Here is a 25,746-nt window from a genome sequence, read left to right on the forward strand (position 1 = left end):
CCATGCTCTAATCCTAATCCGAAAATTTCTTAAACAAATTTTACTTACTTCTAATCCAAATTTTGGATTACTAGGTCACTTTCTTTTAACAATCAAATGGTTAAGATCAAAAGAAACATTACATCCTTCATTCCTAATTATAAGACAATTTTCCACTTTTTCTATGCCGCATAATATACGATCATTTTCAAAATTCAACATGCATTAATAATTTGCTTATAAAACTACCCCTATTAATTCAAAGTACAGTTTGCAAACGTAAATTAAAATGTTTTTCTCTTTTATGATATCAACATTGTAGGAGTATGTAAAATTAACAATTTCTTTTTTTTTTCTTCAAGAAATTAACACCCTTTTTGACAAATTTATTGCTACAACTACTTTTCTTAATATCCGTAAATTTATTGCTACCCTATGATGCTCGATAGGAACGAGCCTTCGAGCATATGCTAGAATCACGTGCTACAAGCTTGCTTCTACTAGGCTAGGGAGGCTAGATAAAATTGACAAGTCTCTTATGACCCTCTATAAATTAAACAATCAAATAAAACTCCTACTCCAACTCCAACTCAGGATCCGAATAGTAGGATATCTAACTGTGCAAATCTGCTGACGTTGCGTGTACACGTGAAATTTTTTTATTTAAATTTAATTTTTAAATTCCACATCATCTATTAAAAAATTGAAAAAAAATTATTTTAAAAATAAAACTTAATTGTTTTTTATTCTAAAAACTTTACTCCCAGAAGTTTATTAAACATTTATAAATCTTTATTTTTTTAAAATCTTAAACATTTATAAATCTTTATTAAATCTTAATTAAAATTTTTTTTAAAACAAAACTTTATTTATTTATTTTTTTGTTACAAGCAAAACTTTATTTGTTATTTTAAAACTTTATAAAAAAGAAAACAGAATCAGTCGTATAAGTTTAATCGTATTTGTCTCTTCTACCAAATCATTCTGCACTATATTCTTATGAAATTATACAGCAAAATTTCAACTATATTATGCAACAAATTATGAATAGTTTTGGGTCTACACTGTAAACAAAATTATGCAGCAAACTTATTATGAATTTTTAAGAAGCAAAAATTATAAATTTTATGAATTTTTAATTAAAAAAAGTTTAATTATTTTTTTAATTTGTTTTAAATAGATGACATGGAATTTTAAAATTTAATATAAATGATTTTTTTTCCAGGTGTGCAAGTCACGTCAGCAAATTTGCACAGTCAGATGTCCTGCTGTACACCTAGGGGGTAAATGAGGGAATTTCTTTTTTGTAGGGGGTAAGCAAAAAAAAAAATCTGAGTAGGGGATAAACGAAAATTCACTTATTTTGTAGGGGGTAAATGAACATTTACCCTTTAATCTATATAGTTAGTAGTAGATGTTCTTATTTTTATGCATATTAATATTCATCTTATTCTTTCTATAACTTTGTTTTTGACATAATGTAATTTTTTTTATAGACTATTCTTTCTATAATCTTTTATATTCCTACTTTTATGAATAGATTCATATTTTTTTTTGTTCTTATTTTTATACATAGATTCATGCAAAATTACAATAAGGATAAAAAAAACTGAAATATTATTAAAACTGATTAGGAAAAATTAGTAAATTTTATTATATTAAGATTAGAAGTAGTAGATAGTAAAAATATAACCAATCGTTAATTGGTTTAGTGGTGATTGACGCTGAACTTGATAGGGAGGACCGCGGTTCGATCCCCGCAACTACGATCGGAAGAGGCTGAAATCACTTGATGTCGGAACTGACCCCCGAGCCAGATTCACCTGGTGGTGAAAAATCCAAAAAAAAAAATAAATATATAAATATAAAAATAATATTGTAAAACAAAACTAACAATAAAATAAAATAAGATAAAAAAGACAAAAATGGCGAAGTAAGCTTTGGGGTATAGAAAAGATGACTTGAAACACGGAGAAACAGAGAAAGAAGAAGAAGACAAAGATCCCAACCACACTGTTCTTCTTATTTTGAAATCGTGAATCCATAATCGATTATTCAATTAATCTCGAATCTCGAAACTCTTCTCAATTCAATTCCCTTTCTCAATTATCATCAATCAATCAATCACAATTCACAACAACAATGTCGATAAACATGAAAACCCTAACCCAAGCACTAGCAAAAACCGCAGCAGTAATAGAAAAAACGGTTCAAACAACGGTTCAAGAAGTCACCGGTCCAAAACCACTCCAAGACTACGAGCTTCTCGATCAGATCGGTTCCGCAGGTCCGGGTTTAGCCTGGCGACTTTATTCGGCCCGGGCTCGTGATCCTTCTCGGCAACATCAGTATCCTGTTGTTTGTGTTTGGGTTTTGGATAAACGGGCTTTGTCTGAGGCTAGATTGCGAGCTGGATTGACGAAAGCGGCTGAGGATTCGTTTTTGGATTTGATTCGGACTGATGCTGGGAAGCTTGTTAGGTTAAGACATCCAGGGATTGTTCATGTTGTTCAGGGATTGGATGAGAATAAGAATGCCATGGCGATGGTTACCGAACCTTTGTTTGCTTCTGTCGCTAATACTCTTGGTTGTTTTGATAATGTTGCTAATGTTCCTAAAGATCTTAAGGGAATGGTTAGTTTTTTGATCCAATTTAATTATTACATGCAAATGCTAATGCTTAATTGATTTAATTTTACTATGTATAAGTTTAAGCATGATTTTAAATCAAGGCTGTGTTGTGATCGTTGATATTATGGGGGATTTTGGTCAAATGTGGTATGATGTTGCCTTAATTGTAGTCTCGTTGCGGTTGCACTTGTAAGTAGTAAAGAAGTTGTGTGAGATTGAACGAATATTAGAGAGGTGTGCAATTCTCCGCATAAGATTATTCTTAGAATAGATCGATAGGAAACATAGTTGATATGGAGAATCGTTGTTGATGTTATGGAGAGTTGCAGTCAAATGTGGTGTGATATTGCCTCAATTACAGTCTTGTGGTTGTAACGAGTAAAGATCTTGTGTTAGATTGTACGGATATGAGGAAAAAATTGACACACAATAGAGTTGTGAAATTTTGCCTTGCGTGATTAGGGAGAAGTTTTTTTCTTAGAATAGATAGATAAATAGACAGATAGATGGAGAGTCGTTGTTGATGTTATGGAGAATTGCAGTCAAATGTGGAATGAGATTGCCTCAATTACAGTCTTGTGGTTGTAACGAGTAAAGATCTTGTGTAAGATTGTAATTTTTACGTATATGAGGAAAAAACGACTACACAATAGAGTTGTGAAATTTTGCCATGCGGGATTAGGGAGAAGTTTTTTCTTAGAATAGATAGATAAATAGACAGATAGATGGAAAATATCGGAAACCTTGTTATTGTAGACTATTAAAGTTGCTTACCCTTTTTTTTAAACCATGTGTATATGTGTTGTGTTGTACTTATTGCATTTCTAATTTCTGTATTTTTTTGTTGGTGGAATGCTATGTTATTGTTGTAATTCATTAATTTGCAGGAAATGGGTCTGTTGGAGGTAAAACATGGTTTACTTCAGATAGCAGAATCATTGGATTTTCTCCACAACCATGCTCATCTTATTCATCGGGCTATATCACCTGAGGTTACAGCTCTTTTCATTTTTGTCCTTTATAATAATCATTTTAATTACTTTGATTTAGTTATTTTTGCGATTTGCCTTCATCTTTTTGTATGTGACAAGTAATTTTTCTTTTGGCAAAAGAATTTTTTTGTCAAGTAATGATACCAGTGAAAGTGAGTCCAATTGTAGTTAGAAACGATATAATATAGCATGTATATCGTGTTTCTAAATTTGGAGATTTTCTGTAATGGCTAGAAACATCTATGAATTTCAGATTGGTTCATTGAATATAAACTTTATGCTTTGCAGAATGTTTTTATCACATTGAGTGGAGCCTGGAAACTTGGTGGATTTGGTTTTGCAATTTCTTCTTCTCAGAACCCTGGTGATTCGTCTAATCTGCATGCCTTCCATTATGCTGTGAGTGGGAAGATCTGATAAGATTAGAATTTTCTGTATTGACATTATTTAATTGACTTACATATTTGACCTCTAAAATGCCATTATACTATGACAAAGAAGAAGATATGGATATTCTTGAAAAATATAGGATGCAATATACTATCTAGCATTGTTAGCAGAATCGCGACCAAAGTCGTAAAATCCATGGATTTTGCGACTTTGCTTACCCTCAAGGATCTGGATCCTAAGTAAAATCCAAAACCATAGTAAAATCCTTGCAAAATCGCAGAAAATCGCAAAATCGCAGCAAAATCCGCGATTTCGTATGGATTCCACAGATTATGGGCTTTTTAATTTGGGTAATTTTGGAATGGGTAAGGATGACAATCTTGACATAGATGGCGCATTAGTGATCTATTTTAGCATCTAGGCTTTAAGTATTTTGTTTTATATTTAAGACTTGAGACTTGGTTGTTTTATGTTTGTTTTATGCTTTTTGAGACTTGATTGTTTTATGATTTCAAACTTTGAGTACTATTATGTGTTGAATCCATCGATTTTGGTTGCGATTTTCGATTATGCGATCTTGATTTCCCCTTTCGATTCCACAAAATTGATTGAGTAGAATCCTTGGATTTTGGTTGCGATTTACGATTTTTCGATCTTACTATCCTCTATGGATCTAAAGCAAAATCCCGATTCTGACAACCTTGCTATCTAGTATGTCTAGGATATATATATATATATATATATATATATATATATATATATATAACGTAAAAAAATTCATAAAATGTACTCCCTCCGGTCCTATATATAAGAAACATTTCATTTTCTAGGTTCATTGTAAAATTTATGTATTTAGGCTATATTATTGTCTAGATACATCAATTCTACAATGAATCTAAAAAGTGATATGATTCTTATATATAGGACCGGAGGGAGTAATATACATTGAAATACAATTACAAATTAAGAACATACTTCCTTTGTCACTTTTTATAAGCCCTTTTGACCCTTTTCACATATATTACGAAAAATTGGTTGTATAATTAATGGGGACATTTTGTGTATCACTTAATTTGCTTCTGTGTATTGATGTGTCTAATCCCGACTTTTCATCTATTAGTAGTATGAATAAGGGGTATATTTGAAAATAATAATAAATGCATCTAGTAACTTGGAAATAGAACTTTTAGTTAGAGACAATAATTTACTTTTTCTTTCCTAATGAGGCTTATATTAGGGACACAGTAGTACTTCTTAGACATAGTTGTTACTAGTATATGGTCTTACTCCTTAGATTTTGTTTGGATGTTCTGTTTGAGTTTCCAAATCGAAGTTTAACTAATGGAGATAACAATTATGTTGCAAACCTAGTTATGAAAAAGAAAGCTATGCATCACATTATCTAGCTACAAAATATTGAACAAGCTGAAGATGAAAAAATGTGTTTGCTCTCGCAGAAAAAAAACAAAATACGGTGTTGATATTGGCATCTTGTGCCAAAGAAATTGTAGACTACTTTTCTTCGAATGAAAGGGTCAGAGCCTTATCAGAACCTCATTAGCTGTATCATAAAGACTGTCGGCCATATCAGAATTAATAATGTTTTTTCTCTTTTGAGAAAAGAAGAGCTTGATTTGGTCATCAATGAAGTATCCAAAAGTATTAGATACATATTCTATTTTATACCCGAATGATATGTAATGTAAGGGTGCATTTCATTTGGTTAAAATTGAGAAACAGGACATGAGAAAATTTACTTTCTTTGTTTGTCTTTTAAAATAGTGATTTAGAATCTATGTTGTCAATAATGGCAAATATCGTCGCTATTGCGCCTGAGCATCGTGTCACGGTGGGTGGCTGCACCCACCTTACTTTCTGTTTCGTTTTCATTTTTTGTTTTGGCTCTGGCTCTGTTTTTGGTTTTGACCTTTTTGTTTCTGTTTTGGTTATTGATAAGAACTTTTATTTGAGTTTATGTTTAGTTTCTTTAAGCTTTAGAGGCTTAACTTGTTTGTTTCCTTGAATTTTGTTTGTATTTACAAGTATGTTTTTGTTAAGACTTGCAACTTTTATTTCTAATTATGAATAAATTTTGCTTAATTGGTCTGCATCTTATTTCACTATGGCTGTTATACAGGAATATGACGTCGAAGACTCAGTTTTGCCACTTCAGCCATCTATTAATTACACTGCTCCAGAGATGGTGAGGAGCACTGCTTCTTCAGCTGGGTGCTATTCTGATATTTTCAGTTTTGGATGTCTTGCCTACCATTTAATTGCTCGCAAGCCGTTGTTTGACTGCCACAACAATGTCAAGATGGTAAATACAAATCCCTGTCTTCCTTTTTCATATACTGGTCATCTGAAATAAATGAACTTGATATTGCATAAGAAACTTGAACAAGGTAAAACTCATGGAAAGAGATTTATTTGGTCCAGATTGAATCTTGTGTTTTTATATACATGAGTTTAATTTCCGTGAAGATATTTTCCATCTGAGTTCCTTTTTTCAGCTTGTTACTTTCAAATTAGGTTTTCATGGTAGCTACTTCACAAGATTTTCTAGTAGAATATATTCAAGGTTTATCATTTTCAATATGCAGAAGTACTAACATACCACTAATGTAATAATCAAAGTCAATACTAACAATACTGAAAATAAGTTACTGTAACTTAGTTTTTTAAGTATGCAGTTGTGGACTTGTGGCTATGGTTGATTATGTCTACTCTCTAGATGAGAGAGTATATTTTTTTCTCAATGGTCGAATACATTTCACTATATAAATAGGTTATTACTCTATATGTATTTAGATTGACAGAAAAAAATGTCTAAAACTTTATTACTTGATAACAACAGGCTTCATTATTATTTCATTAATTATTAATTATAAATTAATAAGAAATTGTGATTTTGTACTCATGCAGTACATGAATACCTTGACTTACTTATCCAGTGATGCTTTCTCATCTATCCCATCGGATCTGGTTCCTGACCTGCAAAGGATGCTCTCTTCAAATGAATCTTTCAGGCCAACTGCAATGGATTTTACTGGTAAGTATAGCTTGTCAGAACAATACATTTTCTTCATTCCTTGAATGAAAAGGAAAACACAGTCTTGGCACAAAACAGTTGACGGGGTATCTTGGGGAGTTTCACTCCAATTTTTTTTAGTGGGTGTTAATAAATTAAATTTGTGGTGTCTGATCTGAAGAGGAAGGTCTCAATTATGTCAGATGTGATATGACGAGTGATAGATATATACATCACAATTTATTACCTGCGAGTTGATTACATTGACAGGAAATTGTTAGGAGCTATAACTTTGAAATATCAGGATCATTGTTATGTTATTTGCTTAATTGGTGTAGGCTGGTGCTAATAATTATACAGTAACAAACGAGTATAAATAGGTGTAACTTTGGATCATATCACATCCAATAGCAATCTAATGTCATCCATACAGAATATTGTTGCCATTCTCTCTTTTCTTCCTTTTCTAACTAAACTTTAACTCAGTCATGTCAACATGGCATCAAATTAGTACCATCTTCAATGACAGAATCCTGCCACCATTCCTCTGTTTTCACTCTACTATGGTTCCTGGTTGCTTTTTGTGAAGCAATAATATATCTGGTCAAATTTTCACCAGGTTACTAGATCATGTTTGCATTCGGTGCAAACTCAGCCCTGTCTAGCCCCTCATTGTGCTGATTTCATTTCTCCACAACTCATCTGTGGGGTCTTATATAGCTGATATAATTGATGCGGTGCGGGTACAACATGGTATGGGTACATAGATTCTTAAAATCTAAAGTTGTGATACAACCTTTTACTTCAACAATAATTTAGAGATGTTGATGAAGTTATGGGGTTTTCGATAGAGGAGAGGAAGAATAAAGCCAGATGATTTTGATTGATGATTTGATGATTCAAAAAGATTAAAAACTATTAGATGTTGAAGTTATGGGGTTTTGTAAAATGTATTTCATTCATTAATACTATATGGACGTTTACTATTAGATATCTCCTACAGTAACTTCAAATTAAAATATCCGAGAATTACCAAGCAACTTAACTGTACTTTTGAATATATTTTGTTAAGCAAAAAGAGTTGGACCAAACATACCCTAATTGTATCATTTTATCTCCCTATTCTCATCATTCATAAAAACATAGCTTCCAAGTCTAGTTCACCTATAGACAACTATGACAATTCAATAAGTCGGTCACCACCACGACCATCAAATGGATCATATACATCTCCACTAATACCCCACAACCCTGTCTCCCTTTTTTTTTACATCCTCTACATGGTGGGTGGATAAAGGAGTATGTAGTCTGATTCCACTCACAAGATGATCAACAACCAAACCTAATCCCACTAAGTGTGGTTAGTTAAGTAGATCAAATGACGCCATAATGCTGTATTAGATATCATCATATCTTTATCCAAACCATTGTCTTCAAGGTCGTCATTGATATGCAGGGGAAATAATACAGAAGGAACATACTTGCCCCAAAGTAGTCCTAAGATAGTGCTATTTACATTATTTACAACATTTATTATGATTATCTTTACAGGATATATTCCCCTCATTTTGCAGGCTCACAATTTTTTCGGAATGACACTAGGTTGCGTGCTTTGCGCTTCCTGGACCACATGCTTGTAAGAATTTTAATTTAGCTTGTTAGTATCACAAATTCAATAACATGCAGAATATTTAGAGGTGAATTTCTCAATGACGTGTCTTCTTTTCCTTCAGGAAAGAGATAACATGCAGAAGTCAGAGTTCTTAAAAGCATTGTCAGATATGTGGAAAGATTTTGATTCCCGTGTATTGCGATACAAGGTATGTGGTTTTGTTATGTAATATATGCAGCGGCGGATTCAAAAATATTTAGTTGCTGGGGCAAGAAAATAGTTATCATATTTTCAAGAAGGAACATATTAGAGTAAAATCTCTAATAGATCTTGAGAAAAAACATGAAGACTTCTTTGCTCTATGATAAATAAAAGTACTAATTTTGATCTAAAATATCTTACGAACATTTTAGTCCTCATGAAGAACTATTTTGACCGCTATTTCAAATTTGTGAGGATAACATTGATATTTTTTATTTCTAAGAAGTCTTCATATTTATTTAAAAGACTAATTTGAGTCTTTATAGTTTATACAATAAACTATAGTAAGATTTTGCTATCGAATGAGTAAATAGTTTATAACAGAATTAAAGAGAAGGAAAAAGGTAAAGATTTAAGAGAGAGAAATTGAGTGAGAGAGGAAATTAAGAAAACCAGAGAAAGAGTGGAGACTATTTTGTATATGAAGATGAAAAAAAAAAATTGTTAGAACATGCAAAGAAAAATCAAACTGTGGAGTCAATTGCCCCAATTCCCTTTTGAGTGTGAATATATGTTTTTTCCATTTACAACTGTCAATTAATTTTATGTCAGTTCTCTTTCCTGGTATATAATTCAGTAGACTCTTGCTCTGTCAATCATTTTGTAGTTGGTACTGTGCTGCCCTATGACTTCAATGATTTTCGGTTTGACTTGAGTATGTCAATATGGTTTCCAGATTGCTTTTTGAAATTATGTCAAATATGTTGTAGTCATCTTATTTTTCCTTAATATGTGATTAAATTACCTTTGCTTCTTTACTCTGAACGTACGGCAAATTAAATTCCATGTAGGTCCTTCCACCACTTTGTGCAGAACTAAGGAATGTAGTTATACAGCCGATGATTCTACCAATGGTTCTAACCATTGCAGAGTCTCAGGTACTGTTATCTCTTTCTCAACACTTTCATTAAGTTCCTAGGTTAGTCATAATGGTAGTGTTGACAACATTGTAAATCAAAAACCAATGCTTCAAGAAATATTCTTTGTAAGTGAATGTTTAAATCAAAGGCATAGTGTGCTTTATAAACCGAGGCTAAATATTAACTATTTGATTACAAATAATTCAAAGGTACAGATCCTTGAAATTATTTGCCTAATTATCGTAATTACAAGATTATGGTTAGCCTTAGCCTATAAACAATAAACCTAGACACTATTTACACACATTCCACCAATTAGCATGAGAATATAATGGATCCATATTGTTTTTTAATAAAAAGAAATTCATTAATATGAAGGAAATAAAACAAAAATTAAACTACTTTTCAGGACAAGAATGATTTTGAGCAATCAACACTCCCAGCTCTTTTCCCTGTCTTAAGCACTGCTTCTGGTGATACAATGTTACTACTTCTAAAGCATGCCGAGCTAATAATAAACAAGGTATTTTTGAGTTAAAATACGGTTTCTTTATTTGAAGATTGAAAATATTTGTATCTAATGACTATGTTTTAACTTATGCCATTCTTTGTTCATTTAGACTAGTCAAGATCATTTAATTTCACATGTTCTTCCAATGATTGTTCGGGCCTATGATGATAATGATGCACGTTTACAAGAAGAGGTCCTGAAAAAATCAGTATCCCTTTCCAAGCAACTTGATGCCCAGGTGAGTTGTTTTGAAATGTTACATATTTTCTGCTGAGTACCTTTTCATTTGGTTTACACGTTTTATAAGTTTTATTGTTTCAATGCTTAAAGTTTTTTGGGGCCTGTTGAAACTATATGGTTTAGACAAAAAGGAAAAAAAAATTAAATGCCAACACTAACAGTGTATTATAGGATTGAAATTAAGATGTTATTCAACTACAATAAGTTAATGCACCTATCAATACCACTAATTAGGCCAAGTGCTGGTACTACGAGTACAAGCACAAATCTAATCCCAATACTAGTGAAATTGAATTCCCTAGAATTGTCTAACACTTCTGTCAAGCTTAAACTTTCAAACCTTAAGCTTGCTACATTTAGTAAAACCATAAACAAAAAGCAAAGAAAATAGGCAATCAGTACTCCTCCTGAATCACCAATCTTGGTAATGCCTTTGGTAGATAACTCCTTAAAGGGTCCTTAAGTACTTTTGGCACATTACTCTAGCGTATGCCATAGTTTTATGGAATCTTTGACATTTCTTTGCAATGACCCCCTTACCTTAACCTCCAAAATAATTTCCAAAACATCGAGTTGAGCATAATGCCATCTATTAATGACCCAGTAATTACCAAAGGCATTCAAAATACCAAGTCAGGTCTCATACCACCCAGTAAAATAAATAGGGTCCTTTACTACTATCGACAGTCTTCAATCCACAAACCCTCAACAAAATACAGAAGCCTAGAGCAATAATCTCCACACATACCACACAACATTACTTCAGAAAAGAGAAAACAAAATAGAGGCAGGTCAACATGTCCTTGCGGTTTATATGTTACCTTGTCTTATCATCCCCTTGAGGCTTATATTATCATACAACCCTACTACTGTTCAGCCTAATATCAGATAACCCTGGCCCTCTTTTTTTCACCGCGTTCACATTAAATGTCTGGTATTTTGATACTAAAGCATCAACTTCTACGATGTTTCTAATACTTTTTTTGTTCTTCAGCTGGTGAAACAAGTGATTTTGCCCCGTGTTCATGGACTAGCACTCAAAACAACAGTTGCTGCGGTATGTTCATAATTTGGTTGAAGTTTGCACTTTTACCTTTTGGTTGGAATGTCTCATGCAGACGTATATTTGGTGTCTTTTTAGCGCATAAACTCCAACTTTGCTAAAATGATTATATCTTTATATTACCATGTTAGTTATTTAATTGAAAGACAGTATTATCGGTTTCGTTTCTAAAGTATCATCTTTCAAACATTTAGGTTTCCATTGTCAATAGTTATTATGTTTTTTTTGTTTAAACCTATTTTGAAATATTGGACATATTTGTATTTATATGTAGAGCGTAAACGTCTGGTCTGTAATTGTCTCTTTGGTTTCACAGGTTAGAGTCAATGCTTTGTTGTGCCTTGGAGACATGGTTAACCGACTTGATAAACATGCTGTCGTGGAAATCTTGCAAACTATTCAGCGCTGTACTGCTGTTGACCGTTCCCCTCCAACCCTTATGTGTACCCTCGGGGTTGCAAATTCTATTTTTAAGCAGGTAAATCACAAATGATGGGCCTGAATTATCAACTGCAGTTTCTGTATTATTGACTGCTGTGATCAACAATAGTTGGAGTTTTACCTAAATCTTATTTGATTTCTTATGTTCAGTATGGAGTAGAATTTGTTGCTGAGCATGTTCTTCCATTGCTTGTGCCACTCCTGACTGCTCAACAATTGAATGTTCAACAGTTTGCCAAATATATGCTCTTTGTCAAGAATATGCTCCAGTAATCTATTTTTTTTAACATCCTCTATTTTTTCATTTTTTCTGTCTTCCTTTCTCCTTAATCTCTGACAAGCTCCTCTTTTAATTTCTTTCTGAACTTTTTGTGTTTCATGCAGGAAGATAGAAGAGAAGCGAGGAGTTGCTGTGACTGATTCTGGAATCCCAGACGTAAGACTATCTTCTGTGGTTAATGGCCTTCAGGTGGAAGCTCCAAGGACAAGCAACAGCACTGTTGCTGCTTCAACAAAAAGCAGCTCCTGGGATGCAGATTGGGGTCCCAAAATAACGGGAACCGCCAATTCTGTCGAGAATTCTATTAATACATCCAGTCAATCTGCGACAAGCAACCCTGTGGGTCCAGTAGCATCTTTACAAAATAATCTGTCCTTATCTGGTGTATCTAATCAGCAGACAGCCAAGTCAAGTCCTTCAGTAGATTTCGAGTGGCCGCCTCGTGCATCTTCTGGTGTTACCTCACAATTTGGGGATACTGAAAGACAAACAGTTGCAGCGGGAACCTCATCTACATCTAATCTTGAAGATGACGATCCTTTTGCTGATTGGCCTCCGCGCCCTAGTGGCTCATTAGCTGGTGGATCTGGAAATTCCAACAATGGTACTATAGGAATGGCACTAAACAAGATGGGGCACAATTCAATGACAAGCAATTCAAGCAATCTTGGTCTCCAATCCAGCAACAATTGGTCTGTCAACTCCCAGAATGTCAACTCCCAGAATTCTGTGGAGTCTATCGGTATGAACCCAAGGAATTCTAGTTCATCTATGGGTAACCCGAATAATGGCTTTGAACCTCAGAGTTCGCTTGGGTTCCTAAAACAAAGTCAAGCGTTTCCAGCACCGAATGTTGCTTCATCATCATCATCATATAATAATAACGTTAAATCAACTGATCTTGGATCAATATTTTCTTCCAACAAGAATGAACAAATTGCACCTAGACTTGCGCCACCCCCTTCAACCACAGTGGGTAGAGGACGGGGAAGAGGGAGAGGAGCGACTTCAACCAAACAACCCTCTCATACCAAGTCAAACAGTGATCAGCCACCCCTTTTGGATTTGCTGGGGTAGTTTGCTTCTATTGTTGTTCTTTTAGATTGTATATTTATGCAACATTCAATGTTGAATACTCGGAGACATTTGCTGTGAAGGAAGAGATTGCGGAAAATCTTGCCACGCGACATCTGCTGTAAGAGACTATATGTAAAGGTTTTGTTGTATGTTGCTTAGTTTATAGTGATTTTGCAAAAAAAAAGGATTATTTTTTTAATTTTTTGGTATCCATATATGTCTTGCTTTATTCTTAGGGTGTCAGGCAAATTGTATTCAGAAAAGTCCTGATTACTGCCACTGGGTTGAAAATAATCGAAGCAGTGATTAAGCTTCTTAAACGAAAATGTTTGTCATTCCATTATGTATGATTTGGCTGTTGGTGGTAATACTAGTGATAGTTGTAACTTATAACTGCTTTTATGCTATCATTTTTCAAACGTGTGTGGAATCAGCAGTTGTAAGTTTGCATTCAGTTTTATTTTTAATATATAATATATTTTTTTAAACTGAAAGTGATGAGCTGCATTCATAAACTTAATAGTAAAATGATTCATGCACCGCATTAATTTTAAATTTTCGATTAGTTCTTTATTTATTTTTTTCCTTTCTCAATTCAGTCATTTAAGTTACAAAATGTTAACATGGTTAACATTCTTTCAGAATCAGTTGCACCCTGTTAAAAAATGGCCTGTTTGGCCATAATAGTGATGATGTGAAATGAAAGTCTACATAACATTTACAGTTGTGAAATGAAATATTGTTGCAGAAAATCCATGGTGTGGCCATAATATTGATGATGTGAAAATCTCCCATGCATAAATATGAAGCATGAAAGTTTTTTTTAGGGTTCCCTGGTGAGGTCAAAGAAGGCTGTGAAGGGATGAGTGGAGGTTGACAAAGGTGAATTGTGAGGTTGATTGAAGGGAAATTTTGTGTTAAGAATATATATATATATATATATATATATATATATATATATATATATATGGTACATATATATATATATATATATATGGTACATAATGAGTGGGTTAGGGTGGGCATGAAAAAGTGATAAGCTATTAGTTTTAAGTATAGTTAGTAAGGTGAGTGAATTGCAGTGGACATGGAAAATTATATAGTTGGAACCATTATGGTTAGATAATGAATGAGCGTTATCTTTCTTTGAAGAGCTTAGCTCTAGAGTAATCTGGAATCATTTTCTTTCTACATTTTATCTTTCATTTTGCTATTGTAAGAGCTTTTGCTCAATTTCCAGTGGGTAAACACATTATTATACACACACATTTCCGGGCTCCATCATAGTTGTTAGGTACTCCGTAATTGGTGGTATGTGTTTAGGGTGTGGTCCACACCTATACTTAACTCATTTTCCATTTGTGGGGTTTAGGGTTTAGAGTGTGATGTTGATAGGTGAAGTTACTTTTGGACATTGGTAAGAAATTGTTGCTACCCTAGCATGCAGTAAGATGTTTAATGGTTTGAAGAATTATTGGAGAATGACAATGGAGCTATGAAAATGATAGATTAGACAAAGTCTAATGGAAGGTGCACTTGTTTCTGGTCCATCCATTGTCACAACCTGAATTTGTTGCCCGATATGAATTAGGGTCCAACATGTTTGTTCACATCAAGGGTGGAGTTTAAAGAGACAGTCACAACTTAGGATGCAAGCAAATGTATGACTGTGAGTGACTCGCTTATTGTGCCGAGTTGCTTGACGAAGATACATGAAAATTAAGAAAGTTGATTGATGCACATTTATAAGAAGTTTTCTCTCCCGACCCCCCTCATTTCTTTTCTACCCCCCAAAAATCTCATTTTGCCCCTTGCGGTATGAAATTTTTTTGTCAACAAACTTCGGTTTATATTAACCGAAGTTTTTAAACATGAAAAAAAAATTCGGTTTATATAAACCGAAATAACATATACCCCCCAAAAAGAAGGAAAATTTATGTGAAAATTCGTGTAGAGCTACCTGTGGTAAATTTAGCATATCTCTCTGAATATAGGTCGTATTCTAATGATTTTTAATCCAGTGTAAAGAAGACAAAATTTACTACAAGATTGACACCGGAATTATTAAATTTCATTAAGTATAGTATGAGAAAATCTACCTACAAGTTTGAGAAAAGTTTCTATAAAATGTTGTAGAGATACCTGTGGTAAATTTATCATAGCTCTCTGAATATAAGTCGTATGCTAATGATTTTTGATCCAGTGTAAAGAAGACAAAATTTACTACAAGATTGACACCGGAATTGTTAAATTTCATTAAGTATAGTATGAGAAAATCAACCTACAAGTTTGAGAAAAGTTTATGCTCTGTTTTTGTACCAATACTCATTATTTGGTTAAACTGAACCAATTGGATAGTTAACCCTGAAAACAAAAATTATATTTGTATTCTTGACACCCTAAGCTTTCCAACGAGTGGTCGTTTACTCAAATCGGACATCGTTTAGTATTTCAAATAAATTGTGGAAGTTGAGGGTCTCATGCAGAATTTATGCAGGAAAGCTGGAAAAAAAATTGGAACACAATATTTCGGTTTATATAAACCGAATTTTTTTAGCATGACAAAAAAATTCGGTTCGTATAAACCGAAGTACCCGCCAAGGGCAAAAACGGAAATTCAGGGGGTAGAAAAGAAATGAGGGGGGTCGGGAGAGAAACCACATCCATTTATAATAGATAGTTCAAAAAGAGAATCCAAACAAGTTTCATGCGAAATTGAATTTGTGGAGTAAATATGATGAAAGCATACATAATTTGTAGGAAAATTTATGGAGCATATAGAAGACTGGTATGACTATTGCCATGTAGTAATCAAATCCTAAAACAAAATTATAAAGAATTGTTTCCTTCGTACTACAGAATAGAGAAATATAAAGTTTGTTACTAGCCTATCATGTATCTCATAAATGGAAATAACATATGGTGTGTGACACTCCTTATTTTGATACCCTACCTCCTACATTAAGAAGGTCTTTAGCAAAACTGAAAAATCAAGGATAGAGACTCATGAGAAGACACATAGGGTTTCCATTAAAAATGTCTCCCTATTATCTATCTGTTTTTCGTGGACGAACTATCTACTTCTTCTTTTTGACATATACATGACGGGAACAAGAAAATAAATTAGACTTGCGGACGAGCAACACCTACAACATCTAACAACAATTTCAAATATTTAAAGTATCGTTGGAGGAAGCTCTATCCTTCGCAAGCCAATCAACACATTCATTACGTACCTTCTCTGAGAGTATGCTGAAAAGAAAAATTCTGATTTCCCTAGTGGAGATATCGACTTTGTTGATAAGCAGTGCGTAAGGATAAAGTTGAGAAGCTCCATGAGAAGCAAAATTAACTACTAGAATGAAATTTGATTCAGTGATAATATTATGAATCCTTCGGCTTAAGCAATCTTGAGACAATTTTAAATTGCATGGAGTTCAACACATAAAGAAGTAGATATTCAAATAAAGTCAGAGAATCTAAATAACTAATTGTCATTGTTGTCATGTAAGATACCGCCGGAGCCCGGTCTTCTGAATTATTGAAAGACCACCATCTACATTAACTTTTTTTATGGTGCCTTCAAGAGAGGAGATCTAAGTAATGTGATCATGCTTTTACATTTATTATCTTAACATATATTCTCTTTAAGTCACTGTTATAAACAAAAAATAACTTTTTAGATTTATTGAAAAATTGATGTATTTGACCTCTATTATGGATCAAATACATCAATTTTTCAATAAACCTAAAAAGTAATTTTTTACTTATAATAATGAGCGGAGAAGTACTCTTAGGACACATATTAATATTCTCCTTTTAATAAAATAAAATGAATTGAAAAAAACCGCACATGTTTTTTTTATTTTTTAAATCTTAAAAATTTTCAACTTTTTAAAAATCAAAATAATATCTTCTCTGCGTCAAAAAAAATAATATCTTCTCAATATAAAATTTCCACTTCTTGTAACAAAAATAAAAATTTCCACTTCTTAACAAGTGACTTAAATGAATTTTATGACTAAAAAATAAAATAAAAAATGTCGTGTGTTATTAAATGCAAGAATCCAGATCCATCAACTTTCTAATAATTTATTTATAATGTGAGATTTAGATTTGTCTTTTGTTATTATTTTTATTATTCTCGATTTTTATTTAATTTATTATCAAATCAAATTATTTATCCTTCTTTGTCTTATTAGCACAAAATGGTAACAAAACTACACCGTTTTACCTCACCTCACGTGAATTCAACCTGTCTCTTTCTTCTTCTCTGATTCAATCTCTGCAACACACCGTTGAGTTTTCACACTCTTCAGTTGACCTAAACCCCCAAATCAAATTTTCAAATTCACCAATCACATCACAAAAACCCTTTCATTTTCTTCATCAATCACACTCATGTTCCCAATTACAACACTAATAATTCTTCATATATTCAAAACCATTCAAAATTGATGATGGTGACGATGAAGATCAAGAATCTTCCAGTTCGTTACCTAATTGTACTCCTAACCTTCATCTGCACATCAGTCTGTTACATAGAACGCGTCGGATTTTCAATCGCTTACACCGTCGCCGCCGACGCTGCTGGAGTTAAACAATCAACAAAAGGAACAATTCTCTCAACTTTCTACTACGGTTACGCTTGTTCTCAAGTTCCCGGTGGTTACTTTGCTCAGAAAATCGGTGGTAGAAAAATTCTCCTTTTATCATTTCTGTTATGGTCTTTAACATGTGCAATTCTTCCATTAGATCCGAACAAAACCCTAATTCTTGTAACTGCTCGTTTACTTGTTGGGGTTTCTCAAGGTTTCATTTTTCCTTCAATTCATACTGTTTTAGCTCAATGGGTACCTCCACATGAAAGATCTAGATCGGTTTCGTTGACTACTAGTGGTATGTATCTTGGTGCTGCTCTTGGAATGTTGTTTCTTCCTAGTTTGGTTAAGTATAAAGGTCCTCAATCTGTTTTTATTGCTGAAGCTTTTTTAGGATTTGTTTGGTCTTTCATTTGGTTTAGATATAGTTCTGATCCTAAAAGTTCAGCTTCGGGTGCTGGCGAATCGATTTTGCCGGTTAATAAGAAGGTTGATGGTCGAGTTTCGGTTGGAATTGAGAAGAGTAGTGTTGAGAAAAATGGAGGGAAGAAAAGTGGAATTGGGATTCCTTGGGTGAAGATTATGACTAGTTTTCCTGTTTGGGCTATTGTGGTTAATAATTTCACTTTTCATTATGCTTTGTATGTGTTGATGAATTGGTTACCGACGTATTTTGAATTAGGGCTTAAGTTAAGTCTTCATGAAATGGGTTCGTCGAAGATGTTGCCTTATCTTAATATGTTTGTGTTTTCGAATATTGGTGGTGTTGTTGCTGATTATTTGATTACGAGGAGGATACTGTCGGTGACTATGACAAGGAAGTTTTTGAATACAATTGGGTTTTTAGTTGCTTCGTTTGCTTTGATTGTGATTCCGAGTTTTAGAACTTCTGGTGGTGCTGTGTTTTGTTCTTCGGTTGCTCTTGGTTTTTTGGCCCTTGGTAGAGCTGGGTTTGCGGTGAATCATATGGATATTGCTCCGAGGTATGCTGGAATTGTGATGGGGGTTTCAAATACCGCCGGTACTTTGGCTGGTATTGTTGGTGTTGACCTTACTGGGAAACTACTTGAAGCTGCTAAGTCCTCTGATTTGGATCTTTCGAGCCCGGAAAGTTGGAGGATGGTATTTTTCATCCCGGGACTTTTGTGTGTTTTTAGTTCTGTGGTATTCTTGTTGTTTTCTACCGGGGAGAGGATTTTTGATTGAGTTAGCCTTGTAACATTCTTTGATTGTTAAATCATTGATTTGATCACGTGCTCTTATATTGTGGAGATTTTAATTTTTATTATATCTCCATGTTATGTTATTCATTCTTGGATAGGAGAGAGGTGATGTACAAAGCTCGACGGCCAGATTGTATCACCAACGGATATGAATTTGCTATTGTTATACATTATGATTTTTCCAACATGTACGATTTCTAGTTAGTAAAGGTTACAATACTGTTGTATCAAACAATGATTCTTAGGTGTTAATCTATGCCTTGGATGAAACTCATACTTTAGTATGATTAAAATATTGTGCATTTCACATTTTGACCCATGTACTTTGTTATTAGTGGAATAAATTGGTAAGGTGATGTTTCAAGCATTTGCTTTTCTGCATTTGCTTTTCTTTTTCTAGTGAGTGTTACAGTGAGTGTTGCCAGCACTTTTCATTCATTCATAAAATAATGATATTGATCGGGGCTATTCTATGGAACACACTAGGCGAGACAAAATGATCACCAAGAAAGAAATATTATAGTTAAAGTGTAATGCAAACCCAGAATGAGCAATTATCAGATTTCTATGTTTAACTATGGTTTCTCTGTTCTTATCTTCAAACTGTATGTAGAAATGGTACTGTTTTTTCTTTTTCCTCAACTCCATTGTCCTAACTCTTTATTTGTTGATGTACAAGATCTGAAAAGTTAGAATAATGATTATTTCTCTTATCCTTGAAATATGATGATGATGATGATGATGACAACTTCAATGCATTTGTCTTCATTTTATTTGTGCTGTTTTATTCTTCTGACTTTTAACCACTGCTTTATAAATTTAAATATATATTGTTAACGTTATCTAACTATTGTTTCAGAATTTTTAGAATGCATTTGTGCTGCTTCCCATCATATTTTTAGTTTACAGTCAAAATTTCAGATCTTTGGAAATTAGTACTTCATTTTTAAGAATCCTATACCTAGACATTATAATCAAGACCATAGCAAAAGGAAACCTAAAATCAGCAACCAAGTGAATCTAAGAGAACAAACTATGCTAATACTAAGCTATACTGATTCTGGGAGCAATGAGTACAAGAAATTCAGCTAACAGAGTTTCTCTTGTGGATGAACACATTTATTATTGCCTTTTATCTTTAATTAGGCAACACAACCACGACCGTTACATGGATCAAACCGGAATCTTCTTAAAACTCCTCCTGTGTCCGAATATACATCACTGGTGGGGAGAGAGGGGGGCTATGTCAGACAGTTTTCTAACATCAATAGGAGAGAAAATACATATTTTGAGATACAATTGTACTCTTCAATTTTACCAATCCATTCATTCATCTCTACTAGTGGAGGGTTTTCAATTAATCTTATTTTACTAAAGGTGAAAGAAATATCACATAATCATTCATTTTTCTTTCTTCCTACTTTTTAATTCAAGCAAACAGGCAAAGAGAACAATTTTTTTCCATCCAAACAATATACAAAACTCACCCTTTTCACTTTCTTTCTATAGACAAAGTTTATGGTTACTTGGTTTTACTTTTTGTCAGTTGATTTTCAGAAGTTTGGGTTTGTTTACTATCAACATAACCTTCCATGGTTTGCATTTTGCTTTATTCAGTCTTTTGAAACAAGTTTGGTGTTACTGTCCTGTGATTAAGAGATTATATGTACAGGTAACATTTAGCCTTGAAATTGGTTAGTTTTGGAGCTATACTTTCGAAGCCCTCCCATCCCGTTTCTGAAAAACAAAACATAATTTTGGAAGTATACTTTCGAATGGCATAATTTGTCTGTAAGTGTACTTTCGAAGACAAAAAATTTCCGTTTTTTTCCTCCAGACGTGCACATTCATAGTCATTTGGAGAGGTAAGAAAGTTTCCCCTTAAATATCATACCTATTGCAGAGAACATTCAAACACAAGATTAATGAGAGTGGATTTTTCTGTAATATTGACTAGTGTAACCCAAACCAATTCCAAATGTGGAGACATTACAACTGCTATTGTGAAACATGACAACATAACATGTTTTGTGAGACTTGCATATCTTGTGAATTGGGATGAGAATGAGATGCTTCATATACTAAAACCAGTCATGATGTTATACAGTTTACTTGAAAGTTAATATATCGTCTTATTAATCTACGAGTCTTCTGGTACATGTAATTCATATTGATTTAACATTTTTCTGCATCTTGTGTTGAACCAGGATATTAGCAGGGCGAGCATTGGCAACTCTGCAATTGCTCCTAACCTCGCCAGGCCGACCGGACTGTAAATCACCCATTTTCAACATTCCTTCAACAAATGCTTTGAAAAATTCATTTTGATCTCTGCTATAGAACCTAACAAACCCTTTTGTTCGAGGGTAAGTGAAAAGTGTTTGATCAGAGTTGAGAAATCCTCTTCCACCAACCAAGTCCTTGAAATATTGGTTATCGAAAATCACAGGAGTTGAATCAAGGTTCCCTGTCTTATTTTGATCAACATCTAGTGGACATAGCTTGTCAAGCTCTAGTCTAAAACTGGGATCAATCGCAGGGTCCGGTTTTCCACTACCGGATTGATTGTATAGCCTAAACATGATCGAAAAACATCGACCTTTGCCGATAGAGTGTGATCCTGAGAGTGCTACAAGGTCTTTGACAGTGAGGTTGAATCGTTGAAAGAGATCGATGAGAGAGCTCGCATTGGCTCTTGGACTTGGCATGATGTTATCAGAGTCTTCTTGACTAGCTGTCAAGCTGTCCAATCTTCCTAACTTCACCTCCCAATCAGGTCCTCCTGTCTGCAATAAAACTGAAAAAAATTAGTATGTTTGCATATGCAGTCTCAATAAGGATCCGGATTCCCGCCATATAGTAAATGATCTCAGCCGTTAATCTGAGATTCGACTACTCAGTTTACACTTTACACAATAACAAAATTGGTTTAAAATGATCATGGCCGTTAATTTTAGATCAGACGGTTGAGATTGAAAACCGTGTGGCACAATTACTCCATCAAATCCATTTAAGTCATCTAATGGTATAGTTACATGTCATAGATTTTCTTCCTTAATCACCAACTGTCATTAGAGAAACTCAGAAAAGGTTGTTGATACTTTTGAAGTTATAAAATAGATATACTATTTCTTAACAACCACATTCATTTACAATGTGAACAAAGACAAATTCACAAATATATTATGATGTGAGTAAAGTTTATGCCATAACTCATGACATGAACAAAGACAGAAATCACTGTCTCTAAGTTCTTACAGCTGGCTCAGCTCTAAAATATCAACAAATTTTGAATGCAAATAAATATACATAACAATTCACCCTTATGAAGCTGCATAAATCAGATAGCTTCTGAAAAATCAATTCACTTTAAATTGTAAATTAAAGTAAATATTCTCAATAGTCAATAAGTAACACTTGAATTGTTATCTTATGCTAAGAGCTTAACATTGTAACCTTAAGGTACAGAGTTCAAATTCTCTCAAAATCAGTCGTAAAATGACCGTTAGAGACCGTTAGTGTCATTTTAATTAATAAATTTTTTCACTTCTACAAAAGTCATATATTCATAAATCATTAAAATAATTGAAAATGAAAAGATAAAAGAAAAATACAAACCAGTGCTACAGCATCTCTAGAAGCCATGATTATGATATCAGCACAAGAAACAATTCCAGGGCAAGCCTTCTCTACAGCTTCTTTCACCTCATCAACAACTTCAAATGATCTAAGTGAATTTATATTTGAAAGGGCCAATTTTTCTCCAAGCATAGTTGGTGTATCATCAAGCAACATAGAAGCATCACACCCCTTCACAAATTGAACAACACATTCAAACAAATAAAAAATATATATATATTTTTAGTTCCCTAGTAATAGACCCGTGCTACCGCACTGATCGAAACATTAGACTCAAATGGTAAGTGAACTAAGTTAAGGAACTCAAATTTAAATCCTCAAACAATCTTTGGCTAAACTTAACTTACCTTCGATCGAATTTCAGATTATCAGAGCCTCTTAGTCGGGATCAGAGGATTAAAAACCAAAAAGAAAAAACTAATTATTTCAAATTTTTGTGTTTACAAATTATAAAATTGTAAGCTTTTAGTACTAATGAAAACATTGAAATTTGCAAAAGATGCAATTTTGAAACTAGGTGTAACAAAAAGTGGTTATATGAATTAAAAACAAAGAAAAAAAATGTAAATTTTATAGCAATTAAAAAGATAATTAACCCAAAAAGTTGAATGAAAAAGATTGAATTTTGATAGTAAGAAAGAGTAAAGAGAACAATACATTAACAAAGCAATCATGAAATTGAAAGCGCATAACAGAGGCAACACTTCTTGGTTCTCTTGCAAGAGCTTTTTTCATAGCATCTCTGACAATGATTTCAGCTTGTGGACATGTTTTTGAGTAATACCCAGGTTTTAGATCAGATGATGATGATGATGTTACTAAGATTATGTTTATGATGAAGATTAGAAACAGAAACATGGTGATTATGGGTCGGTTGTTTGGTATCTTAAACAACATGGTCCTATGTTGTTTGTTTTGAAGTGTGTTTTGTGTGTGAAAAGAGGAGACAGAATTAATAAATTAGTACAAGGGTGAGAGTATGTAGGTTTTGTAACTTTCCTTAAAGATTGAATGGATATTTAATGGTAGAAGAAGAAGTAGAGACTCATTGGTTGACTATGTTACTATGTGTGGCATACAATTATTTGTTTAGATTTTTTTTTTTTACCACCTTTTCCAAAAAGCTATATCTTATACTTCTGGGAAGTTTGATGATAATCGTCTTATTTGATTATTTTACACGAATTAAAAAATATGATAAAAATATAAAAAAGGGAGAATGTTAACTTGTGCCATTAAGGTATATGTTAAGAAAGCAAAAATAGAAATTATTAAATGCTAATTTGTGCATTTTGACTTTTGAAGCATTAAATTTCTTGTATCATTAAATGTTGAATTTCTATTTTGGTATATCTTAACATGTGCCCTAAGGGCACATGTTAACAAGACCCATAAAAAAGAATGGTGATTTTATTCAATTATTATTTATCTTATTATTAGTGTATTTTAATTGTCATGAAAAATAATAAATTGAAATTAAGGGTATAATTAAAGAAAGAGCAATTAATGTTGCATATGAAACCTCCTCCTATGGGGTGGGTGGGTTAAACTCGGATGGTTCGATGGTGTCTAGTTGTTTGTTCTTTGAAGCGTGTACGAGTGCTACTAGTCACTTTGTGGCCTAGAGATGTTTTGGGGATTCTCTTTGTTCGTTTAATTTCGTTGTAATAAGTTAAAGTGGTTAATAAGTTTCTCTAAGACGAATCGTTTTAGAGAATTTGAGTTTGATTCCTAGTGTGAATAATTTTTCGCTAGACTTTATTTACTTCGCGGCTAAATTCTGGATTACCGAACTTCATTTGGTGATTTTGTGAAAGATTAACGATGATCATTTACCGAGACACTAACTTAATTATTCATAACAATATCAATTTAGTATATAAACTATCCATTTACTATCAATTTAATTCTTAACATATTCAGACTGACTAATATGAGTAAGATTTGCCAAAGTCAATTTTTTAAAAAATATTTGTAAAATCAAATTCTAAGTGCCTTTTGTTTCTTTTGTCAAAAAAATAAGTGCCTTTTGTTTCAAATACACTTTTCGCACATTTAAATGCTCCAAAAATAAGGTAATAAAATTTGTTATCTTACTTAACTCAACTGATACGGACATCACATTATATATATAGGGGTACATACCACTTATTCACATTTAATTTAATATGGAATTTCTAGCCACTAAACTATTTGACCCAATTTTTTTTTCCACTTTAGTCCACAAATTCTAGCTCAATTGTCAAAAAATTGTTAAAATTGTTCGAAATTAGGCTGTGACCGGAATTTGAACACCAATTCCCTTATTTGTGTGTTAGTTTATGGTAACTTTACCATTTCGTATATATATATATATATATATATATATTGTTCTGGACTGGGCCAAGAGCTGGCCCAATCCCTTCTGCCCGACATTTGGGGCACAACCCAATAAGGGGAGACTTGCCCGACACGTCAGCCAATGACGTGTCATGCTCGACATAATGGGTAAGCAGCACGTTAAACACGTGCTCGTCTATCCATGCATGTTGACTCATTCCGCCTTAGCTTAACAACTAAGCAGCACGTTTAGCACGTGCTCCTCTATCCAGCCACAGCTGTCACGGAGCCTATCCCTTACCCGCGAATAGCGGAGCGGCTCCAACCAAGATAGAGGCCAATAACGGCCCTCCCCTACGATACGGGGACTATCTTGGCAGTTGAGTCTATTGGGCCGGTTATCCCGGCCCAATAGACCAACCTTTGGCCCAGCGCTGGGGGCACTATATAAGCTCTCCTAGACAGGAGAGCCAGGTATTCTGAATCATTCTCACTATACTTTCTCTCTCTTCTATGGTATCTCTCTTGTTCTCTTTGCTGACTTAGGCATCGGAGCACCTGCAGGTACAAACCCCCCCTTTGGTGTGGAAGCTTGC

At 33.5% G+C, this 25,746-nt stretch overlaps 3 protein-coding genes across 3 annotated transcripts; 2 read left to right on the forward strand and 1 right to left on the reverse strand.

Moving 5' to 3' along the window:
* The first annotated feature begins 1,870 nt into the window (after nt 1–1,870).
* LOC123924082 (SCY1-like protein 2) lies at nt 1,871–13,758 on the forward strand. Its single transcript, XM_045976844.1, has 14 exons — nt 1,871–2,613; nt 3,498–3,602; nt 3,891–4,001; nt 6,130–6,312; nt 6,918–7,044; nt 8,598–8,659; nt 8,757–8,843; nt 9,688–9,774; nt 10,166–10,279; nt 10,377–10,505; nt 11,502–11,564; nt 11,887–12,048; nt 12,162–12,280; nt 12,396–13,758. The coding sequence occupies exons 1-14, from the start codon at nt 2,122–2,124 to the stop codon at nt 13,366–13,368; spliced, it is 2,814 nt and encodes a 937-aa protein (XP_045832800.1). The 5' UTR covers nt 1,871–2,121; the 3' UTR covers nt 13,369–13,758.
* Nucleotides 13,759–17,566: 3,808 nt separating this feature from the next.
* LOC123924083 (probable anion transporter 5) lies at nt 17,567–19,485 on the forward strand. Its single transcript, XM_045976845.1, has one exon. It carries the CDS (start codon nt 17,826–17,828, stop codon nt 19,173–19,175), a length of 1,350 nt encoding a protein of 449 aa, XP_045832801.1. The 5' UTR covers nt 17,567–17,825; the 3' UTR covers nt 19,176–19,485.
* Nucleotides 19,486–21,128: 1,643 nt separating this feature from the next.
* On the reverse strand, nt 21,129–23,889 carry LOC123924084 (peroxidase 17-like). Its single transcript, XM_045976847.1, has 3 exons — nt 23,489–23,889; nt 22,811–23,002; nt 21,129–21,978 (listed from the first exon to the last, which is right to left on the reverse strand). The coding sequence occupies exons 1-3, from the start codon at nt 23,726–23,728 to the stop codon at nt 21,358–21,360; spliced, it is 1,053 nt and encodes a 350-aa protein (XP_045832803.1). The 5' UTR covers nt 23,729–23,889; the 3' UTR covers nt 21,129–21,357.
* Nucleotides 23,890–25,746: the final 1,857 nt, after the last annotated feature.

Source organism: Trifolium pratense, linkage group LG4 (assembly GCF_020283565.1).
Source record: "Trifolium pratense cultivar HEN17-A07 linkage group LG4, ARS_RC_1.1, whole genome shotgun sequence".
Taxonomy (NCBI): Eukaryota; Viridiplantae; Streptophyta; class Magnoliopsida; order Fabales; family Fabaceae; genus Trifolium; species Trifolium pratense.

Coding starts and splice junctions, on each gene's coding strand:
- LOC123924082 (XM_045976844.1), top strand. CDS start 2,122: ATGTCGATAAACATGAAAACCCTAACCCAAGCACTAGCAAAAACCGCA. Junction 9,775..10,165: donor TAACCATTGCAGAGTCTCAG/GTACTGTTATCT, acceptor ACTACTTTTCAG/GACAAGAATGATTTTGAGCA. Junction 10,280..10,376: donor CCGAGCTAATAATAAACAAG/GTATTTTTGAGT, acceptor TTGTTCATTTAG/ACTAGTCAAGATCATTTAAT.
- LOC123924083 (XM_045976845.1), top strand. CDS start 17,826: ATGATGGTGACGATGAAGATCAAGAATCTTCCAGTTCGTTACCTAATT.
- LOC123924084 (XM_045976847.1), bottom strand. CDS start 23,728: ATGTTGTTTAAGATACCAAACAACCGACCCATAATCACCATGTTTCTG. Junction 23,003..23,488: donor TTCATGATTGCTTTGTTAAT/GTATTGTTCTCT, acceptor CAATTTGTGAAG/GGGTGTGATGCTTCTATGTT. Junction 21,979..22,810: donor CTAGAGATGCTGTAGCACTG/GTTTGTATTTTT, acceptor GTTTTATTGCAG/ACAGGAGGACCTGATTGGGA.